Below are 21,479 nucleotides of genomic sequence, written 5' to 3'. Positions count from 1 at the left end.
GCTATCAGCCAAGTAGCTACAACTAAGGTTAGTGTACAGCTTCCTAAACTTCAACTTGGTACCTTCTCAGGTCAACATGAAAAGTGGATGGCGTTCAAAAATTTGTTTGAAAATACTATTCATAAAAATGATAGTATTTCTGGTGTTGAAAAAATGAGTTATTTGTTAAGCTGTCTTGAGGGAGAGGCACTTTCAGTTGTTAAAAACATCCCTATGACTAATGCTAATTATTTTATTGCATGGGAATCTCTACTTAAAAGGTATCAGAATACAAGATTACTAATCTCTCTTCATGTCAACAATGTGTTAGACTTACCAGTTCTTCACAATCCCTCAGTGAAGCAACTTAGAAGGTTTTTGTCTGTTTTAAATGAAAACATTGAAGCACTTAAAGCTCTAGATGAAGAAATTTCTCAGGAAAATTTAATTTTGACCTCTCACTTGTTAAGAAAATTTGATTCTGATTTTCGCCATCATTTTGAACAGAGTCGAAGTGATAACTCTGTAACTCCTAAGTTAGATGAGTTAACCAAGTACATTGAGTCTCACTGTGTAAATCTTGAAGCAGCTAATCTTACTAATGTGGGATCATCTCTTAAGGGTACCTTAGGCCACCACACTCAAGTAAAACCCCCTCAGCGCTCAAATAAATCGGCGCTTATTGCAACTCCTCGCACTGTTTGTACATTTTGCGCAGGTGCAGATCACAAAATCTATCAATGCAAAGGTTTTCTTAAATTGACTTCACAAGAAATGTATAATTTTGTTAAAGGCAAAAATTTGTGCACCAACTGTCTTGGCGATAAGCATAAGGTAAAGGAATGCAATTCATGGCGTACATGTTCTACGTGTAAAAGAAAACATCACTCTCTTTTGCATTTTATGGATTCTGAAAATAATCCCTCTCCTAATGTGTCTAAAGGTAACACAGACAAACGAGCTCCAAGTTCTGACTCAAATAAAAATGAATCTGGTTTTGTTGGTTTGACAAATACAGAGAACACAGTTCTTCTTGCCACTGCTTTAATTGTGGTAAAATCAAGCGAAGGTAAGACCCTAGTTTGTAGGGGAGTTTTAGATTCTGCTGCTCAGTCTACCTTCATTACTCAAAGATGTGCTCAGTCTTTAGGGATTAAGCGCTCTCATGCTAATAAAACGCTTATTAATGGCATCTCGTCTGCTCAGGTGAAAACAAAAGGGTTAACTCATGTCACTCTCCAGTCCCTTAGTGGATATGTATTGGCAAGCTCTCACCCTGTCTTCATTTTGGATAATATCACTCCAGATTTACCTCGAGCTAAGATCACTCCTGAAGTTCGCTCACAGATGCAACATTTAATGTTAGCCGATCCTACTTTTGATAAACCCGCTCCTATTGATGTTCTAATTGGAGCTGACCTTTTTGCCTCCTCTGTGAAAGGCCAGTTTTTGTCACTTGGTGAGAATATGCCTGTAGCAATTGACACCATTTTTGGATATGCGCTCTTAGGATCGACCCCTGTTGCCTCAACTTGCAAAAATTCATTTCATGGATTAGTCACACTCTTAACCACCAATAGTTTGGATCTTCACACCTCTATCCAACAGTTTTGGGCTGTAGAGGAACCCCCTCTTACAAGCAAGCAATCCTTAGCCGAGGAAAAATGTGAAAAACATTTTGTATCTACGCACTCTCGCACTCCTGAAGGAAGATATATTGTCTCTTTGCCTTTCTCAGACGATCCGTCAACATTAGGCAACTCGAGCAAAATGGCAAAATCCCTATTCTGGTCTCTGGAGAATAAATTTCGTTCTAATCCTGATTTCAAGGAAACTTATGTTGATTTTATGAGAGATTACTTGTCTTCGGGACATATGACACTCTGTCAGTCACCACGTCTTAAAAATAATCCTCATTACTACCTTCCACATCATGGAATTTTTAAAGATGGAAAATTAAGGGTAGTATTCAACGCATCAGCACCTACATCAACATCTCTGTCTCTCAACAGTATTCTTCATCAAGGACCAAAACTCCACAACAACATATGTGACATCATTCTCAACTTTCGCCGACATGCGGTTGTTTTTTCATGCGACATCAAGCAGATGTTTCGACAAGTCCTTGTAAAGGAATCTGATCAGATATTTCAACTTATTTTCTGGAGAGAGAATGATAAGATGCCTCTTCAAATCTATCAGCTAGCGACTGTCACTTATGGGCTCACATCATCGCCCTACTTGGCAAATCGTGTCATTCAACAACTCATTATTGATGAAGGAAAAAATCATCCTCTAGCCGCAACTGCTCTAAAGGATCAGATTTATGTCGATGACGCCCTATTGGGTAGTAATTGCGTAGAAAACGCTCTTTTGTTGAAAAATGATGTGGTTCAGTTACTCAAAAAAGGAGGTTTCGAGTTAAGAAAATGGTCTTCGAATAATCCATTACTCTTACAGTCGATCCCTGAAGATCACAAAGAAAAACCTATTGGTTTTCGAGCTCCCGAACAACCAGTTCATAGTGTTTTAGGACTTAAATGGATTCCTAATGAAGATGTTTTTTCTTATTCTGTAGGAACTCAAAATATTAAGGAAACTCCTACAAAAAGAATTGTTTTAAGTGTGATATCACAGATCTATGACCCGTCAGGATGGTTAACTCCTGTAACCTTCTGGTCCAAATCCTTCATGCAATACTTATGGACACTTGGTCTCGATTGGGATGAACCCCTAGACGACAGCGTTATATCAGTTTGGAACAAGTTCGCCAATGAACTTCCATATATTGAAATGCTCAAGATACCTCGCTACGTGGGACTTTCTTCTGCTAAAGATATTCAGCTACATGCTTTTTCTGATGCAAGTGAAGCAGGATATTGTAGTTGTGTTTACCTGAGAGTTGTAAATTCACAAGGAATTATATCGACTTATCTTCTGATAGCGAAGTCAAGAGTCGCACCTCTGAAGCGTATTTCCATACCTCGCTTGGAGCTCTGCGGAGCACACCTGATGTCTAAGCTCCTAAATTACTGTATACAACTTCTCTCACCTCACTGCAAGATTAGTTCATACACAGCTTGGTGCGATTCCACAATCGTGCTTTCATGGATTGGCATGCCCTCTTATCGACTCAAGGTTTATGTGTCAAATCGAGTTGCAGAAATACAGGAAAACATCCCACCTTCATTTTGGCAACATATTTCATCACTAGAAAATCCAGCGGATGTTGGGTCAAGGGGTACCGCCCCACAAGATTTGATTAACCACACACTTTGGTGGAATGGACCTGTCTGGTTGTGTAACTCTGAAGAAAATTGGCCAAAGTCTGTCTGTAAATCTTTACCTGAAGAGTCTATCCCTGAAACTAAGATTCTCACAGTTAACACTCTCTCTGCTGTTCCGGATGAACCATTTTCTCTCCTCACTCGCTTCTCATCTTGGACAACACTACTTCATGTTTCCGCATACCTGCTGCGCTTCATTCATAACACCAGAAATAAAGTTAAACAAATTGGGAATTTAACTTCTCAGGAGATAAAAGAGGCTCATAACCTGATTTGTAAATTGGTTCAACGAGAATATTTTTCTGAAGAAATCTCATGTTTGAAATCCAATAAACCTTGCTCTGTACGCATTAGACGCCTAGCTCCTTATCTGGATAAAGATGGCCTCATTCGAGTAGGGGGAAGAATAAACAAGGCTGATATCTCTGAAGATCACAAACACCCCGTCTTGCTACCTAAAGGTCATAGGTTAGTTGATATTTTGATTGACCACCATCATGTCTTATATTTGCACTCTGGTCCAACTCTAACTCAGGCTATGCTGGCAAACAAGTACTGGATTCTCAGTGCTAGAAGCTTAATAAGATCTAGGATCTTTAAATGCATAAAATGTTTCAGATGTAAACCTCCTCATTCTTCTCCACTCATGGGGGAATTACCTATGAATCGAGTTACACCTTCAAGGCCATTTTCCATATCTGGTGTAGATTATGCAGGACACTTCTTTGTGAAGCAACATCTACTAAGACGAGTTCAACCTATCAAGGTTTATATTTGTATATTTATTTGCTTCTCTACTAAGGCGGTACACATAGAAGTAGTAACCGACCTAACAGCGGATGCCTATTTAGCCGCTCTTACCAGATTTGTCTCCAGACGAGGAATCGTTTCAGATATTCACTGTGACAATGCTACAAATTTCACAGGTGCATCCGAAAAACTCAGACGCAACTTTGAAAATTTAATCAAGGATTCCACAGTACAATGCTACGCTGAGAATTTCAATATTAAATTTCACTTCTTACCTCCACATGCACCTCATCAGGGAGGCCTTTGGGAGAGGGCCGTCAAAAGTGTGAAATTTCACCTAATAAGAGTCATTGGACAACAGACCCTGTCACTGGAAGAGTTTTCGACTTTAATCACCCGTATTGAAGGAATGATGAACTCTAGGCCTATAACTCCTCTTTCTTCTGATCCCTCGGACCTAGAAGCTTTGACGCCAGGTCATTTTTTAGTAGGTGGTCCTCTTATGACACCTCTTGAACCTGACTTGCGTAGCATTCCTATCAACCGATTAAAACGCTGGCAGTTAGTCCAACAGTTCAGTCAACATATCTGGGCTCGCTGGCAGAAAGAGTATCTGTACACTCTTCAAGAGAGAAATAAATGGGTCAACCCCAAGAAGAATATTGAAGTCAATGACTTGGTTGTCATTCATGAAGACAACTTGCCTCCACTCTCCTGGAAGCTTGGACGAGTTCTCTCCGTTTCACCTGGTACTGATGGAATAGTACGGGTCGTGCACCTGAAGACCGCAAGTGGACACCTCTCTCGTCCTGTGACAAAGGTGTCTGTCCTTCCTATGGAATAGTGAAGAGGAGTTACCACCCCCCTTTTTTATTGATTTTCTCATTTTTTGTGTTGTTTTCAGAACCCAGGGGTTCAGGGGGGGCCGGTATGTTAAATATTTAGTAATTCAACTAAGGACATTTAATAAAATATTTATTTAATAACATATGAACTATATACAGTCAAATATAAACAATTAATCAAGTAGTATTAACATTCAAGTCAAGTTTTTAGTTCAGTTATTGAAAGGATACAACAGCTGATATGATGACATCACTGTCCAAAGTTCACTACAGCACTTCGTACTAGTCAGTTCAGTTTAGACTCACCTCTCTCACAGTACACAGTGCTTACCTTTTGGTTTAGTTCATATTAAATATTTTAATCTCTCTTTCTCTCTTACCGCTCCAAGTGCATTATTTCATCATTTCTCATTTAAATATGGATTCCAAATTTATAGTACCAAGTGTCAAGCTAGGATCCAAGAAGATATTTTTATTTAAAGTAAATGTGTTGTAAATTTTCGTGTACAGTCCAGAATATTCATGAGTAGTGAATTGCTTTCTTTTTATTAATGAAGAAGAGTTTTAATTTAAATCAGTGAAGAATTACATACTACACAACAATAGTCATTTCTCAACATCATCTTTCATCTGTGGTCCTTCGATTCTCGTCACTCTGGCCAGAGCCATCGCTTCTCTGCTCATCTTGTTCCTGTTCTACCAAAACCCTAATGGATCTTCAGTTTTAGGATCTAAAGGTATTTCTCACAATTTTACCTCTTAATACCATACATAACATCAACATGGACCATAACATCCATAACATCTTATGGAGAAAATGAAAATTGTTGTAGTTTACTTGTTTATGGATATATATTGATAAAATTTTGGCAAGTTTATTTATTTCATCCTATACTATTGACGTATGGTCAAAAACGCTTTTTACCTTCCCCGTAGCAGCAAACCTAAGCACTCGTTAAATCTAATGTTATTTAAATAGGGAATAAATAAATATATCTTATTTATGGAAAAAATTTAATCCTGATTACAAAAAAGTAATCAGACAAATTGAAATTCGCTTATTCTGCAGGTTTGCTGCGGCGGAGGTATTTTTATGTATACCGGTAACCTATAATATGTACAACTACCCGTTGATTCACGGGGGTACAATTTATAAACCACCATTAAAAAAATATATATCAAGATAAAATCATTGACTTTACACCTCTACAGTATTGGTGTATAGTCAATGATGAAATTTAAACCACTAAGTAGAAGATGAACATGAGGCAAACCCCATTTTTGAAAATCTATTGTGTAAAAATATACGTTATACGGAAGCTGAACATTAGAAGGAATGTTAAAAGCAGCGGGACCTTCGTAGTATGGGGCTCATAGTAAAATTACTTACGTCTCTATTTCATACCTTACGTCCTGAGGTGGCCAAGTTGGGTACGGTCATATCCTGAGTCACAGCTCTTTTTGACGAAGACGACAACCCCTTGAACGAACACAGAGAATATTTTATGTTTATCTCTCATTCATTGTCTTTGAAACACATTCAGGCGCTCACTAGTATCCAATGGCTATATATAGCATCGATGTTGATTTAATGCGCCACTATTAAGATAAAAGTAAATAATGAAATAAGTAAACAAAAATGTAAATAAACAAACTGCTGTGAATTATATGGCCAGCTGTTGTTCATAGAATTAATTGAATAAGGTAAACCTCTAAAACATGTAGTGCATCCCTTTGGAAAACCTCCTGTGGGGTGGAGCCTTTAGAGAATTGGTTCATACCAATAGTTTTCGGCAAATCTACCTGAGCTTCATTTTGATGTGCCATATGCCTATGGTTTCTTTAGTAAATGGTTTTAATAGTTTACATAAAATTTAACTAGCTGTTGGCCCGTCCTACGTACGGGAATCAAGTAGTCGATTATTACAGAATATAATTCAGAACAGTTAGTTTACACGCATAAAGGAACATTCTGGCAGTTTTAATAGGAAAAATACTCTTGTAAACAAATAATATCATGTTACCACCTATTTCTATCATCCAATTATAGGCCTATACGAAATGCATTTAAAATCGGATAATTTTACAATAAAACAGTGATTGTAACACACACACCCACACACACAGACATCACTTCGACCCACTTTTTTTGGAACCAGGGGGCCCAAAACAGATATATACACTCAAACTCGAAAAATGTTTACGAAAACAATACTTTCTTCATATACTATGGTATAGGGGGAGAAAGTAAATTGTCGTACATATTTTTTCGAATCATAAATTTTACCACCCGTACGGAAAATACATTACGATATGTAATATGACAATTAAAATACTATACAGTGTGGGTTTCTAAATACTCTAGATGCTTTTATTTCTTTTTAAGAGGTTGGTGGCCTCTTTTAACATTGCATTTGTCCGTCCACATATCCAATTATCCAGCAAAGCAAGGAGTGAGCTGGTACAGTACTAGGGTGAGCTGTACTGATAAAAAGTACAGTAGCAGTGATCAGCATCCGAACCCACGACATCGATGCCTTGGGCCCGTGACCGACTCACCAAAAGATACTGGTGTGCGACCAGTCCATGGGTTATAGAGTGAAGGCTCAAATCCTGCCAATGACAAATGCCTTTCAACCATATAAAAATCCTGTTACCTGGTGGTTCGGAGCTCACCATAATATGTTTGTCATTTATGCATAAAAAATAGGTATCTCAAACTATGAGATCTTTCACTGCACAGGGGAACTCCCTTACTAATAGCCATACCATCAAATAATATTTAATATTTGATCAGCCAGCCAGGCCGAAATCAGTAGATATATAGCATTTGAGAAACTAATATTGTTACAATAAATTATTATGACATAATATCTAGCATTTAGCTAGGTCAAGTGTATATTGTAATATGTATACTTAACATATTATTTCGTAGGTTTCAAAAGTGAACTTAAGAACTCGATTAAGAAAAATGAATAAATTATTTACTTAAATGAACGATTATTTAAACACTTTTCAACGTTTTTACTACAACTAGAAAGAAAAGAAAATTGAGAAAGCGTGATGTCAATTTAATTAAAAGTTTCCGGAACCGAACGACTAGAGGCCTTCACTTACATTAGTCTGCTTTAAATCCCGGGAAGTTTGAGTTTCCAACTTAAATTTAGGAAATAAGAGATAAATTTATAAGTGAGGTCGATTCAGCTTGTTTTTAAAAACAATGTACATTTCAAAAGCAATGACTTTTTAGGCTTCCATTGTATGCTTTATCTGTTTCACAAGCTTAACTTATTTTATGATAGACTATGAGTTAACAATTTATAACAGTTATGGAGACGTATTAGTTCAAAGTAAAATCTGCAATGACAATCTAAGTATATTCTTATAAGTATAAAATGCAATTACTTTAAAACATTCATAGAATATATAGTAAATATACCTTGCAGTACAAAATTAACAATGAAATCGGGAGAGACATTATGACAAAGTAAGTGGGGGGATAAAGCTAGGAGGGCTATCACTTCAAAAGTTTAAAAAATGAATATTAGTTTAAATAATCAATCTTTATTAATTGAGCAAAAATACTGATAATGAAATCAACTATTTTATATCTCATATTGAGCACGATAAAAAGAAACAGTTTGCTTCTATTAACGTCAAAAAGCTAAATTCCTCACTTATTGCAAGAATTATATGGACTCCTTCAATATATTTTTCGATTATTATCATTCGACCCTAACCTAGATCATTAGCTTTAAATTGGCAACTTAATCATGTTACAGGGTAAACCCTCATAGTAATAAATATATATAAGATGTATATACATTATTATGTGTCAGCTCGATAACTTGAGTAAAGTTTCCCCGAATTTGATGAAATTTGGTAAAAATGTGTACACCAACGTTCATTCGAAATACGAGTTTGTGAATTTGCATTATCGGACTATGGGGACGGGCTTATGGGGTGGATATTGGAATTTTCCACTCCTGACCCCCCCCCCCCCCCAAAAAAAGAGTGTTTGCAATTTATTTTTAAACTTTTTTTGTTTTAAAAACTAATTCCGATAGTAAATAAACGAATATACGTCTTAAGACAAATGCAACTATAGGCAATATAATCGTAGAAAAAAGTTCAGAAAAGGAACATGTAAATATTGTTTTATCCCAAGTTACTAAGCTAACTCTTCCTTAATTGTAACTACAAGATATGGTACAGTTACTATCTAAAACTTTCCCTAATTTTAGTTTTGATCAATACTAACCTGAAACAATTACGACTCTGTGCCTAGGGCGGGCCTATAACCGACCTAATTATTGTCTACAGTAGTGTCATTGATCTACTCACGTTATGTGTCATTATGTAAAACCTTACTTTAAATGTCTAATATGTTACTTTATCAGAATATAATTAGTACAACTAAACTCTGTGTAACTAGTGATTTACATGTTTAAGGGGTTTTGACATATTTTTAATAAAAAAATTTGAATACGTAATAAAGCCAACCATGAGCCACCATTGTATCTTGACGTGAGGAAGTGTCTAATGGAAAGGGGTTCAACCTTATGTGACAGTATATGTTTCTTTTTTCCTCGACGAAAATAAAAGTTTGGTTTTAGCAAGATCAGAAATTTGACGTATTTCCTGGAAGACAACCTACTGTTGAAAGTTTCGAGAGTCCATTCTAAATTCCAGAGGATTTATTGGGAAACGAAAAGTCCTTATTGTATATTTTGTAAATATCCTCGGTTCTTATAGCTGATCATTAATAAATGCATGCTCAACAAGGAAACCAAATCCTTAACGTTTGGCTTAAGAGAATGTAACTAAAATTTGCTACACTATAAAAAAGTAAGCGTGAATTCAACAATGCCTGTATTATGATAGTTCATCGATCTTCATATGGAGACGAATAGTTTATTCGCTTGGCAAAAATACTGAAGGAAAAGAATTCCTCAATACATTTCGAAAACGTTGTAAATGTAGTTTTACGGAAAGTAGCATTCTAATATTTTACGTTACAAAAGAAATATTTTGGGCTAGAATCATGTTATTCTGTAGACAGCGAAAATTATTCAATTAATATAAAAAGTCTAGAAGGAAAAGTCTTTTAGTGACCAGTAGTTGTCATCTTTACTATTGTTTTGACTTTCGTGGATCCATTAATTTTATTTATGATCCATTTTTAGAGTACAAAGGTTTCAGGGAACATTCGACATGATTGATTACATAAAATAGTGTGTTTATTTAGTAAAATTATTCCTTATCAAGCTCGAGGAAGCTAATGGTATGTATTTAACATTGCGACAGATTTATGTAGACCAAAACTAGTCTAATATCAATACAGTAGTGTAATGGATATTTGATTGTACGTACTATTTGCATTAAATCTACTGACTTATTCAAACACGTGTTTCAGATTATACATTAAAACGTAATCTAAGCAGAGGTTTATAGCATATTTCAATATTCTATCAGTGTAGCAAACATGCAGGATGAAATAATTTTTTTTTTTTTTATTCGTGATTAGTTGTTTAATACAGTAGTGAGTTACTGCTATAAAAATTATGTTACTTAGGCTATTTAAGTAGGTTAAGCAGGTCTTGATTCCACTAAGAAAAATCAACAGATGGCTATCCTGGTCCAGAAAATGTGGTATCTGCCACATAGATTTTATCCTACCACAAAATATAATTTTAAAGAGAATATGTTTGCTGTTTAGAAAAATTAATTAAGTCCATTGTAAATAACACAGTTGGTAAATAAATTGTGATTTCGATTTCGAGATAAAAAATGTAAATTTGTCAATCTTACAGTAATATGAAGTTGTACGATAGGGGAAACAAAATAAAATAAAGTCTTTAAATAAAGAACTAAGCGCTTTCTCTATGGCAATGCATCGACTGGGTACTACGAGTTAAACTCCAACATGGGTTCGATCTCCCACATTAACTCCTTGGAAGCAGCAACATTATCAAAGATTCTACCTCCTCCGGAGTTTTATATAAGCCCAAAGTAGGTCAAAATACAAGGTATGTAAACATCAAAGGTACAAATGCTACACCTCTCTCTTCTGCTGCTTGACATTCATATGACTCAGCAAATCTACAGCAAAGAAACACAAAGCACCAGAGTTTGTTTTGTAATAAAGATCATTCTATCTACCAATAATGTAATAGCTTACCTTTTTGTTTTATGTTGCCTTGAAGTTCTTTATGTTATTCAATTCCTGATGCGCATTTCGCCACAGGTTGTGTGATTGAATAACATCCAAGAACTTGAAGGCAACATAAAACAAAAGGGTAATTTATTAGAACTGTTCTTGAAACTGGGTTTATTACTAAATAATGTAATGTTCAAGCTTTATCTGTAAATTAACGCAAAACCTTCATTTAAAGTAAACAAGCTTGCTTTAACTGCTTATCTCATGGACATACTTCTAAACCTTTTTTAATCTAATGTTTTATGTAAGAAATGTTCTAAAAATCATCACTATGCTTCATGAATCACCAAAAGAAACACGGCCTTCCTGTCAGTGTTTCTAGTTTTTGACTACTGTCAGCAGTCGTAATATTAGTCGTATTATCTTACCTTGAAGTTCTACATCAGCTCACACCGCCTCATACGGTCACCTATGTGATCCAGGGAGTCAAATGTCATTTATCACTCAGGAATGCTCTTTTAAGTTATTATTACCTGTTTCACCATACTACACTCCAATCATTGGAACTTCTAAGTCAACAACTCATTAATCTCTAGGAGTAGTTGATTGTTACATTAAGCCTCGATTCAAGAATCATCTTTGCCTACAAACTAAAGGTCGACCACTTAGAAATGAACCTGCGCGCTTAGCATGAATAATCCACTATATTTCCACTGTTTTATTATTTACATGTGTACACACATATAAAAAATATATATATACACTAGCCTGCTATGAAAGGTGAGGAATGGGGCTTATCTTATATTAAGGTTTAGTGGGTTTCTAGAGTGGGTGAACTATTGGTAACTTAATTCCCATATTCTCAGTTCTTATGGGTTGCAGTTTGGAGGCAGTTGTTTTATTATTTTTGAAGACAAGGAGCTATTGAAATCAGATTTGGAGTGTGATGAGGCATGGTTGACTACTGGTTTGTCTTTATAATTATTTTTTACATCTTGACGATGACCGTTCATTCTGGTACGGAACTGGTTTTTTGTTAGGCCTGTATACTGAGCTGGGCAGTTCTTACATTGAAGCTGATACATTACATTGCTGGTGCTGCAGGTGTTGTGTCCTTGAATCTTGAAAACTTAATTTGTGGCGTTGCTGGAAAAACATGGGGGGGGGGGTTGATGGGACACGTTTTCCATCTACGGACTGGTGTCTGATCTATGGTGTCTCTATGGACTTATTTAAAGGTAAGCATGCTTTCCTGTCAATTTCCTTAATAATTCCTGACAAATGCCCTGAGAAATTTTTATATCAGATAACCATTTGTTATTTTCGATTTTTTCATTCAATAGTACGGAGGACACGTAACGGCTTTTATGTAAAGTGATCAAACTATTTTTTTGGTTGGAAAAACCTAACAATTGTGAGTAAATGATGTGGAGCTTAGTATTTTATATGGTGCTAACATATTTCATAAAATAATTTGTAGTCAAAGAAGCCACCTAATGAACAGGTAATTGAACTCATTAACTTGCTGTAAATGGTCTCATCTTCCCTTTCCCCCGTGTTTCATCACTTCTTTCCTCGGTCCACCCAATCATTCACTTTTCACTCTAACAATTCGGTAGTTTTCGAATGATTTTATTACAATTGTATATTATGGTACCTTTAACTCTCTCATAAACACAATTGTACAGCTCCCATTGCTGTAAAAACTACCATTCAAAAGTTACTGCAACTTTTGGGAATGTTCCATAAAATATCATATTTACTCCCACCACTTGCCAATGATAGGGGTTGTTGACAAACTAACGGGAGTATGTATATGTCAGATTGCTGATGCAGTTTTTATTTTTTATATTCTCTAAGAATTGTACATGACTAGCTTTAATCTTTATATTTGTCAATAATTAGATGTGAATCAACCGTGCGTTGAGATTCACTACTCATATAGCAAGGCGCGTCATAAAGGCTTGTTATGTGTGATCAGTACATGCATAAGAAGTTGTATAAATGATAATAAGGTCGTAATAATGTTGTATTATTTGTCTAAGACTGTTTATTTTCTCCCAGTAATACAAGAGAAAAGAATTTATTTATAAAAATAAATACCTCTGCCTTAAAAAATAAGGTTGTCAATGACACAGAAAAATAGTACACATAAAATATCGAAGGATTATACAGCTATAAGACTGATTAATTTTGATGTTTGCCATATAGATGATTTCTCATTATGGTCAATGAACCTCTTAATGTTTCATGAATAATAATTTTCAAAAAGGATTTGTCCAAATCATATTGTTTCCAAAAGTTCACAAACAATTTTGATAATGTTCCTCTAGAACCAATAAACAATCCAATCACCTCAATTTTCGAAATTTTAAAATTTTGCTTGAAATATTCAAAGGTAGAATTATAATTTTTTTTCTTTTCTTCATTTACTTCGTTAGCTTGATTTATGTTTATTTCAAATCGAATTGTAGGATCGAGAATTATGCCTTTGTTAGTTTCTCTTTCGATCAATAAAATATCTACTCTTCTGGTGCTTCCGTTAGAAGAAAGACCGTGTACTTCTTCTTGCACTTCCCATGCATTATTCCTTTTTCGGGAGGCATTTGCTATGATACTTCTTATTTTGTGGTGCCTTGTGTTTCTTAGAAGTTCACCAAACGGACAGTAATAATAATAAAATAAGGTAATTTACAATGCAATACATGAAAAAGAACTTGAAATAATATTTTTTAACTAAATGTCCCACGTATCAGTCTGAGGAAAAAGTACACTGGCTTAATCACAATGATATACATAATAAAGAACAAAATTATACCTAGATTATGTTTATATTTTGTGAAAGTAATTGGGAGAAAATGTTGGGCCCCCAAGCCAAAGCCTGTTTGGGGGTTCCTTCATTATAAAATAGAAAATAAATAAATGAAAGACTGCAATCAGATAAAATAACCAGGATTATGGATTAAAATGTGAGATCTCTATACTTTACAAAGTGTCTTAATACAGTATAAACTTAAATTCTAGAAAGGATAAAACATAAAAATGTATCTCAAAACTAAGGTTTGAAACTATCAAACCATTAACTTGAAAACCTATTGTGACGTCCATGGCATTTACTATGGTGTTATTAATATTTAAAGAGTATAGTCCCTTAAGTATTATTCAAGTTTTAACATAGAAGAAGCAGGAATCTGCTTTAATTGTATTTAAAACTTACTCCCTGACAACCCATGCCCATGAAATTTCCCTACACATATTAAAAGTAGCCTTTACATTACCATGTATTTAGATAAAACTACTTAGATTGATGCTGAGGTAAGATTCTCTGATTGGACATGATGGATCTGATGATGACCGGTGTCACTGGTTGAGTTCGATCAGCACTGTAACATCTTTTATATACATCTAGTGTAGTCAGTATTCAAAGTATAAGTGTAACATATTTATTATAATTGTAAATAGAGGACTATTTTCATCGTCAATACGCTTTTTAAAGAAGTGTACGGGCTTTTTCAACCGTTCATTTGTCCATTTACATAAGCTTCGAGCATGTTCGTGGAACGTATCCAGCAAATTATGAGATGAAGCGGTACAGAACAGGAATTCACTGATGAAGTTTAGTGGCCCTTCTATCACTGCTATGGATCTGTAGTCAATTGCGTTAGGGGCACTCCTCACTATAAGCAAAGACCTTTAAATAGTTTTTCCTGACCATTCAACCTTTTTATTAGATTTTTTTTGAAAATATAAAGTCCAACCTTATTAAAAAATACAAAAATAACTATGTTTCCTGCATAGCCTATGTTTTATTCACATTATATTATACGATCACTTGTGAAACTTATGAAATAAGATTTTACGTACAAATTAGTTTTTTTAGCCACTTGTGAACAAACAGTTAGCCCCAAACATTGAATACCGAAACTCGAATCTCAAAACCTGAACGCGAAACCTGTTCACTTGGTCGAGGTTTCAACTAAATTAAGATACGTTACTTAAAAATAAAATTGTTGTGATTCAATAAAAACTGAGAACTCCTAACTCAAACACAATAACATGGATATGTGACTATGACTAATCTTCTATACTATTATAAAAAGGAGGTGATGTCCTTCTGAACTATTTAGTTTACAAATTGTATTTGCCCATAAAATTTAATATAAACAGTGGTAAATAATATTTACCTGCTTAATGGTATTTCTCTAAAAATTATATTATGTAAAACATATTATGTACAAAATTAATTATTATCACTAAATTCTATATCCGTTCAGGCGATAAAACTCCAGAGTCAAAATATCGTGGATACAATTCCAGGGCTGAAATTCCGGGGGTAAAATCCCTGGTCGTACATTTTGAGCTGAACTCATGATGGGGTAAAATTCCGGCCAGTTCACTTAAGTTTTATAATTTTTTTTATTTGATCTGATTAAATTCACCACCGTGAAAAGATACGTGTGATTCCACCTATAGTTTATTACACTCATGTTGTACAGCTCAAAAGTTAGAGGGTGGAATTTTACCCCTATAACTGTGAAATCAAGTTTTGCTCTGGGGGTAAAATTCCAGGGGGGTTAAAATTCCAGGGGCGTTAAATTCCAGGGGGGAAAATTCCACTCCCCCAATCGGGTCAGTATTTTTACGTTCATCTCGTACATACAGACATACAGACATCACCTCTTCTTTATAATATTATAGATGTAATCCTGTTTGTATTCAGCATAAATAAACAATAACTTTATTCACTACCGTAAATTACTAAACAGGTTTTTTGGTTACCCCTTAACCTAACTTCTAACTTCTCCTCTTCTCATACCTCCATGATTCCTAATCCCTTCCATCTAAGACTAAAGCATCTCTCCCCACACACTCTCTTATCGAGTGATAAGCTGTTTGATTGCCTCAACGTGTTCTTGTGGTTGCTTTAATTGCTTTGCAAACTTTGGGTCGCTTAAGACGTTATCGTGGTTTGTTGTGATAATAGCATATAAATATATACAGGGTGTTGAAAATGTCTGGAACCAGCATTATATCTGGTGAGTGGTTAAAGAAATACAACTGATATTTTGTGTACGGATATACTATGGTTTTACCTATCTTTTGGTGCCTTATGACATTTTTTACCACTTATAGGGAACGTCCTGTGGAGGATGCAGTAAAAAGTTTTAATGGAAGGCTATGGTAAATGATACATCGTTTTAAAGGCCATTTTATTCTGAGTACGGAACCACAAGTTTCATCTCAAAAGGACCACCCTAGCGAAAATGGTGACTGTTTGAAGTTTTTGAAAATAATTGAATTTTAAATTTCAAACAGTCGCCATTTTTGCTAGGGTGGTCCTTTTGAGATGAAACTTGTGGCTCCTTACTCAGAAAAAATGGCCTTTAAAATGATGTATCATTTACCATAGGCTTCCATTAAAACTTTTTACTGCATCCTCCACAGGACGTTCCCTATAAGTGGGTTTTTAAATTTCAAACAGTCGCCATTTTTGCTAGGGTGGTCCTTTTGAGATGAAACTTGTGGCTCCTTACTCAGAAAGAAATCGCCTTTAAAATGATGTATCATTTACCATAGGCTTCCATTAAAAGTTTTTACTGCATCCTCTACGGGACGTTCCCTATAAGTGGTAAAAAATGTCATAAGGCACCAAAAGATAGGTAAAACCATAGTATATCCGTATACAAAATATCAGTTGTTTTTCTTTAACCACTCACCAGATATAATGTTGGTTCCAGACATTTTCAACACCCTGTATATATAAGCTCTATGGCTTGTATTTGAGAAAAACTTAATTTATATATCCATATTGATAAAAAATCTAGTTTAACTAAACAATAAATTAGTCCATTACTTTCAATTGCACAGAATCTTTTTACAAGATCGAACATTGCAAAGGACTAATAGTTACTAGTCTACTAATAGAGAAATTGCTGTAACATACAATGTTTAAACATAAAAAAGTAGTATTTAAAGTATAAAAGAAGGATTGCAGTGACGCAACCGAAACATTTTACGTCCAATTCTTCGAAATTGTCACCTCCCTTGACCAAGATTTGATAATATCTTTAAATAGCTTACCTTGTAATTTAACCTAAAGTATTATTTGCGGTAATTAAATTTGGATTTCACTTTTGTTTGTTTTGTGTATTGTGTAGGTTGTTTTATAATTGTTGCAACTGTTACAACATACAATAACATTCAATAATATTTTGTCCGCTTCAACTTAGGCGCCTGATCAGAGTAGTGCAACAGGACTTTGGCTGGTCGTAAGGGTAAATTAAATACACCATTTAAAAGTGAAAAAGTAATCCTATATATAATATGAGTGAAGTTTGAAAATTTAGTACTTCGATCTAGGAATCGGCACCTTACGGTGTAACTAAGTTCTGCTTCAATAATATATTCTATACCAGTGTTGTTACATCAAGGAATAATCTAATTTAACATGGGCTTTATGGGAAACCTTTTGCCATGAAGGTTTAACATTTTCTTACTTAAAATAATTGTAACAAATTAAAGTGTATTATTGCTTTATGCCACACAGCAAAAAAATAACAATCAGATTAATACCATAGAGCATATTATACTAGAAAATTAATAACAAATTAAGTCAAAGTCAAGTAGTGAAATTAATGAGAGGATAAAACAAAATACTATATAATAACTCAAACCTGTTAGCGAATTTCCCATATAGAGAATAAGCTATTACCGCAGGTCTCATGGTAAGACCTATACCCGAGACCGATTTACTTTTTTCGTTTTGAGGTCCCCAGAGGCCAAAACACCATCCGATCAAATTAATATATAAGTGTCCGTTAGCGCGATGACTCGAGCAAAAATGATCAGATTTTGATGAAATTGGGTATAAACGTGTAAACGTTTATTCTAACGAGTTCGCAAACCAGAATAATCGGACTATGGGAACGGGGGTTTATGGGGTAATATTTGATTTTTCAAATTTTTGGCCCTGAAAACACAAAATTTCATAATTTCTATCCAAACAATTTTGTAGAGCTTAAAAAAATAATAATTTTATATATTGAAGCGTTGTTGTATGCCCAACGGTTACGGAGATCATAAAAAAAATAATTTAAAATTCCCATGTGATTCTAATGGAGAATAAATTAACTGTTGTAGTTTGCTTGTTATGGATATATTTAAACCAAATTTGGTTTATTTAATACTAAGCTATCGACATTGCAATAAAAAACACATCTAAATATCTTCCCTGTAGCAGCAAACTCACTAAAATTAACGTTAATTAAATAGGAAATAAATCTGACAAATTTTAGGGAATATTTTAGTAGAAATCCAGCCAGGTAAATGTAAAATCGCTTAGTCTGCAGGTTTGCTGCGGCGAGGGTATTTTTATATTTATCGCGTAACTTATTCGAGCTAATTTATTTCGACTTGACCATTAGTTCATGGGGAATTAAATAAAATTATCTATTGTAATGCATCTTCCAATATAGGTTTAGCAGTAAATGATCACAACACTCTTCAAGCTGGTACTCATAAATTGAAGTGATTTACAATAATGAAGTACTGTATTTGCATTGTTGCGGCGAACGTGTCTAAACGGGCTGAGGCGTTCCCTCATGAGAGGTGGGTATGTATACTTCGTCGAAAGAATATATAGTGGAAGAATATTAGGAAAATCGACCTAACAAATTCTGACTAAGTGGTAACTTAACTTTTATAATTTATCTCAACAACCGTTAGAGATAGAGCAAACCTTGTAGAATAAAAAAGATGTATTTTTAGACGTTCTTTAACTTTTGTATTTACAAAAATTCTCTAATACTAATAGTTTGTGAAATATTGTCAAAAAAGTGAAAATTGGCCGCCATTTTCCAAGATGGTGGCTGAAGCACAGCTGGGATTTATGGGGGCTTTTGATATTTTATTTATTTATGCTTACTAAACAACTGTGCAAAGTTTCCACTTAGTCCGAATTTGTTAGGTCGAATGGCAGTTTTATCCCTAAAATTCTTGGACTAATAGCATTGTTGTAGTCTATTGCAAAACTTGTGCAAAGCTGTGTTAACCACTCAGTGTGGCAAAACTAAATCATCTAGGCCTAAATATAGTTTTTTTCGGTGGTATTTCTTTTATTGTTTCGAACCATATTTATGGATATTTGAATAAGCTAACTTAATTGCCGTAAGATATAATATCAATTTTTGGGACACTTAGATAACAATTAATTAATTACCAACCAGGCAAGTTGTGAGGTGAAGTTCAAAAACGAAATCACAACGCACTTGATTTAACAGGTTAGTTTTAAAAATATATTGTGTCTATGTATATCGTTTATCAGTGGTTTTATGATTTATAACCCCTGGATATTCCAATCTGCGTACAAAAATATCCAAAAAATTTAGGCCCAACATTAATAACTTGTGTACACACAATATACATATATATGAATAGCCGATTAGGCATGTAAGTTATGAAACTTGGGCGTCCACCGAAACATTTTAGAACTATAATTGACCATACCATTTATACACAGGTTAGTTGAAAAATGTTTTAGGAACTAGGCAAAATAAAATTGCCTGATCAATGTTACTCCAACTGCTTATTTGGCGTTAATCATAAAAGGAATGCGATCCTCCATGTTTCACCTCTTCTTTAGAGTATGCATACTCGCGTATATATAAACGTTGTTATGATAAAGAGAAACATTAAATTGGTTAGCAACATATACTTCTCATTAAAATATAGGCAAGGCATAAATTGAATACCTAAATTAATTATGCATATTAGTCAGGGTAAAATTAACTTTGAGGTGAAAAAAATTGCTTTAAGTTAATTTAATATTTAATATTATTGTTTTTATTCAAATGTGAATAAATAAAAACAATAATTAAATGTAAAAAATAAATTATGATCACAAAATAAATTGAAAATGCTTAGATTCTTACATTAGTTGTAAAAGAAAATAACATGTATTTACTCTGGGACATTTGTATGTTGTTTTAAGTAGGCTATTATTAGTATTTGGAATTTTTTGACTAATGGGTTTGTTAGTTACAAAAATATCAACAAAATGTACGCAATAATTAAGAATAAAAACTGTTCTTTACCTAAACCAAGTCAACCACAGGATCACTATAGTAATGGATTACAAATAGACATCAAAATAAGTGTAGGATAAATGGCATTTACCAAAGACTGCTCGCAGAGTATACTAATGATTTTCGCCGAGCAGTGTTCTGTCCCCAGGTACTAAGTAATTAAAAGTTATAATATTTCACTATCTGAGAAAAAGCTAGATACTGTATGCTAAGATACTCAAAACAATGTGTTTGTCCATTTTATTCGTGCCACTTTAAGTGTTGTAACTAATAATTAGTGAAACCTAACCGCTATCCATCCCGTTTATGTAAACAATACTAAAATTTTTGATTGGTTTTATTCCAAAAGAGTTATACAGGGTCTGGTCATCACTGTTACACAAATGTTTCGGTGTAAGTACAAAGTGAATTTAGTGTGATGATGCATATAAGAGGTTCCAAGTCTAAAAATTGGCTTCCCAAATAATTAATTAATTTTTGTTCTAAAATAAACATGTTTTAAACACAATACAGCAATTTCTCAATGACCTACAAACGGGTTTGAGTATTTGATGTCATTTTCGCGCTCTAAATTAAATTTGGAATAATAACCAGTCGCAAAATGTTGGAGAATCTATAATAAAACTCCATTGTAAATAGTTCAATGATAAAAATTTAGGTATTTTATAAAGAGGAAAAAACATTGGTCAATTGCATTTTTATACGCTCTGTATACAAAAAGGTAGCAAAATATGTTGAAAAATGCGCGATTTTATAAGCTTTCCAACCGTATGCTACACTATTTTATTTATGTTTAGATCTGCTTATGTTCGCTGTAGTGGTTTGAAGACTCAAAACACGGGTTTTTACATTTTAAACATAGATAGTAGGCTATTATTAGATAGGCATTCAGGAAAACTTATATTTTGGATTAATTTTTATCAGTAAAAACATAAAAACAGTCAAAAGGCCCCTTTGTTTCCTAGTATTCAAACCACTAAAACAAACAAATGCAGATCTAAACCTCAATAGTGTAGCATATGGTTGGAATGCTTATAAAATGGTGCAGTTGTCAACATATTTTGCTACCTTCTTGTATGCAGGTGTAGAAAAAAGCAATAGACCAACGACTTTAGAACATATATCATAGACATCCATTTTAATCTTTGCAACTATTTACAATGGAGTTTTTACAACTGATACTCCATAATTTTCAAAGTTTAATGTAGAACACGAAAATAGCATCACCTACTCAAATCCGTTTTGCAGGTAATTGAGAAATTGCCATATTGTGTTTAAAAAGATGGTTATTTTACAAAGAATTGAAATAATTCATTGGGAAGCTAATTTTCAGACTTGGGACCTCTTATATGCATCATCACACTTCAATTTTTTT

The 21,479-nt window shown here is 34.2% G+C and overlaps 1 protein-coding gene across 1 annotated transcript; it reads left to right on the top strand.

Annotated features, from left to right (window-relative positions):
• Positions 1-882: 882 nt before the first annotated feature.
• Positions 883-4,860, top strand: LOC128999076 (uncharacterized). Its single transcript, XM_054425433.1, has one exon. It carries the CDS (start codon positions 883-885, stop codon positions 4,858-4,860), a length of 3,978 nt encoding a protein of 1,325 aa, XP_054281408.1.
• Positions 4,861-21,479: the final 16,619 nt, after the last annotated feature.

Source organism: Macrosteles quadrilineatus, unplaced genomic scaffold (genome assembly GCF_028750875.1).
Source record: "Macrosteles quadrilineatus isolate MER2022 unplaced genomic scaffold, UCM_ALF_1.0 Scaffold_7__1_contigs__length_78375512, whole genome shotgun sequence".
Taxonomy (NCBI): domain Eukaryota; kingdom Metazoa; phylum Arthropoda; class Insecta; order Hemiptera; family Cicadellidae; genus Macrosteles; species Macrosteles quadrilineatus.
Note: the sequence above shows the minus strand (reverse complement) of the source record. Positions and strands in the feature narration are given on the sequence as shown.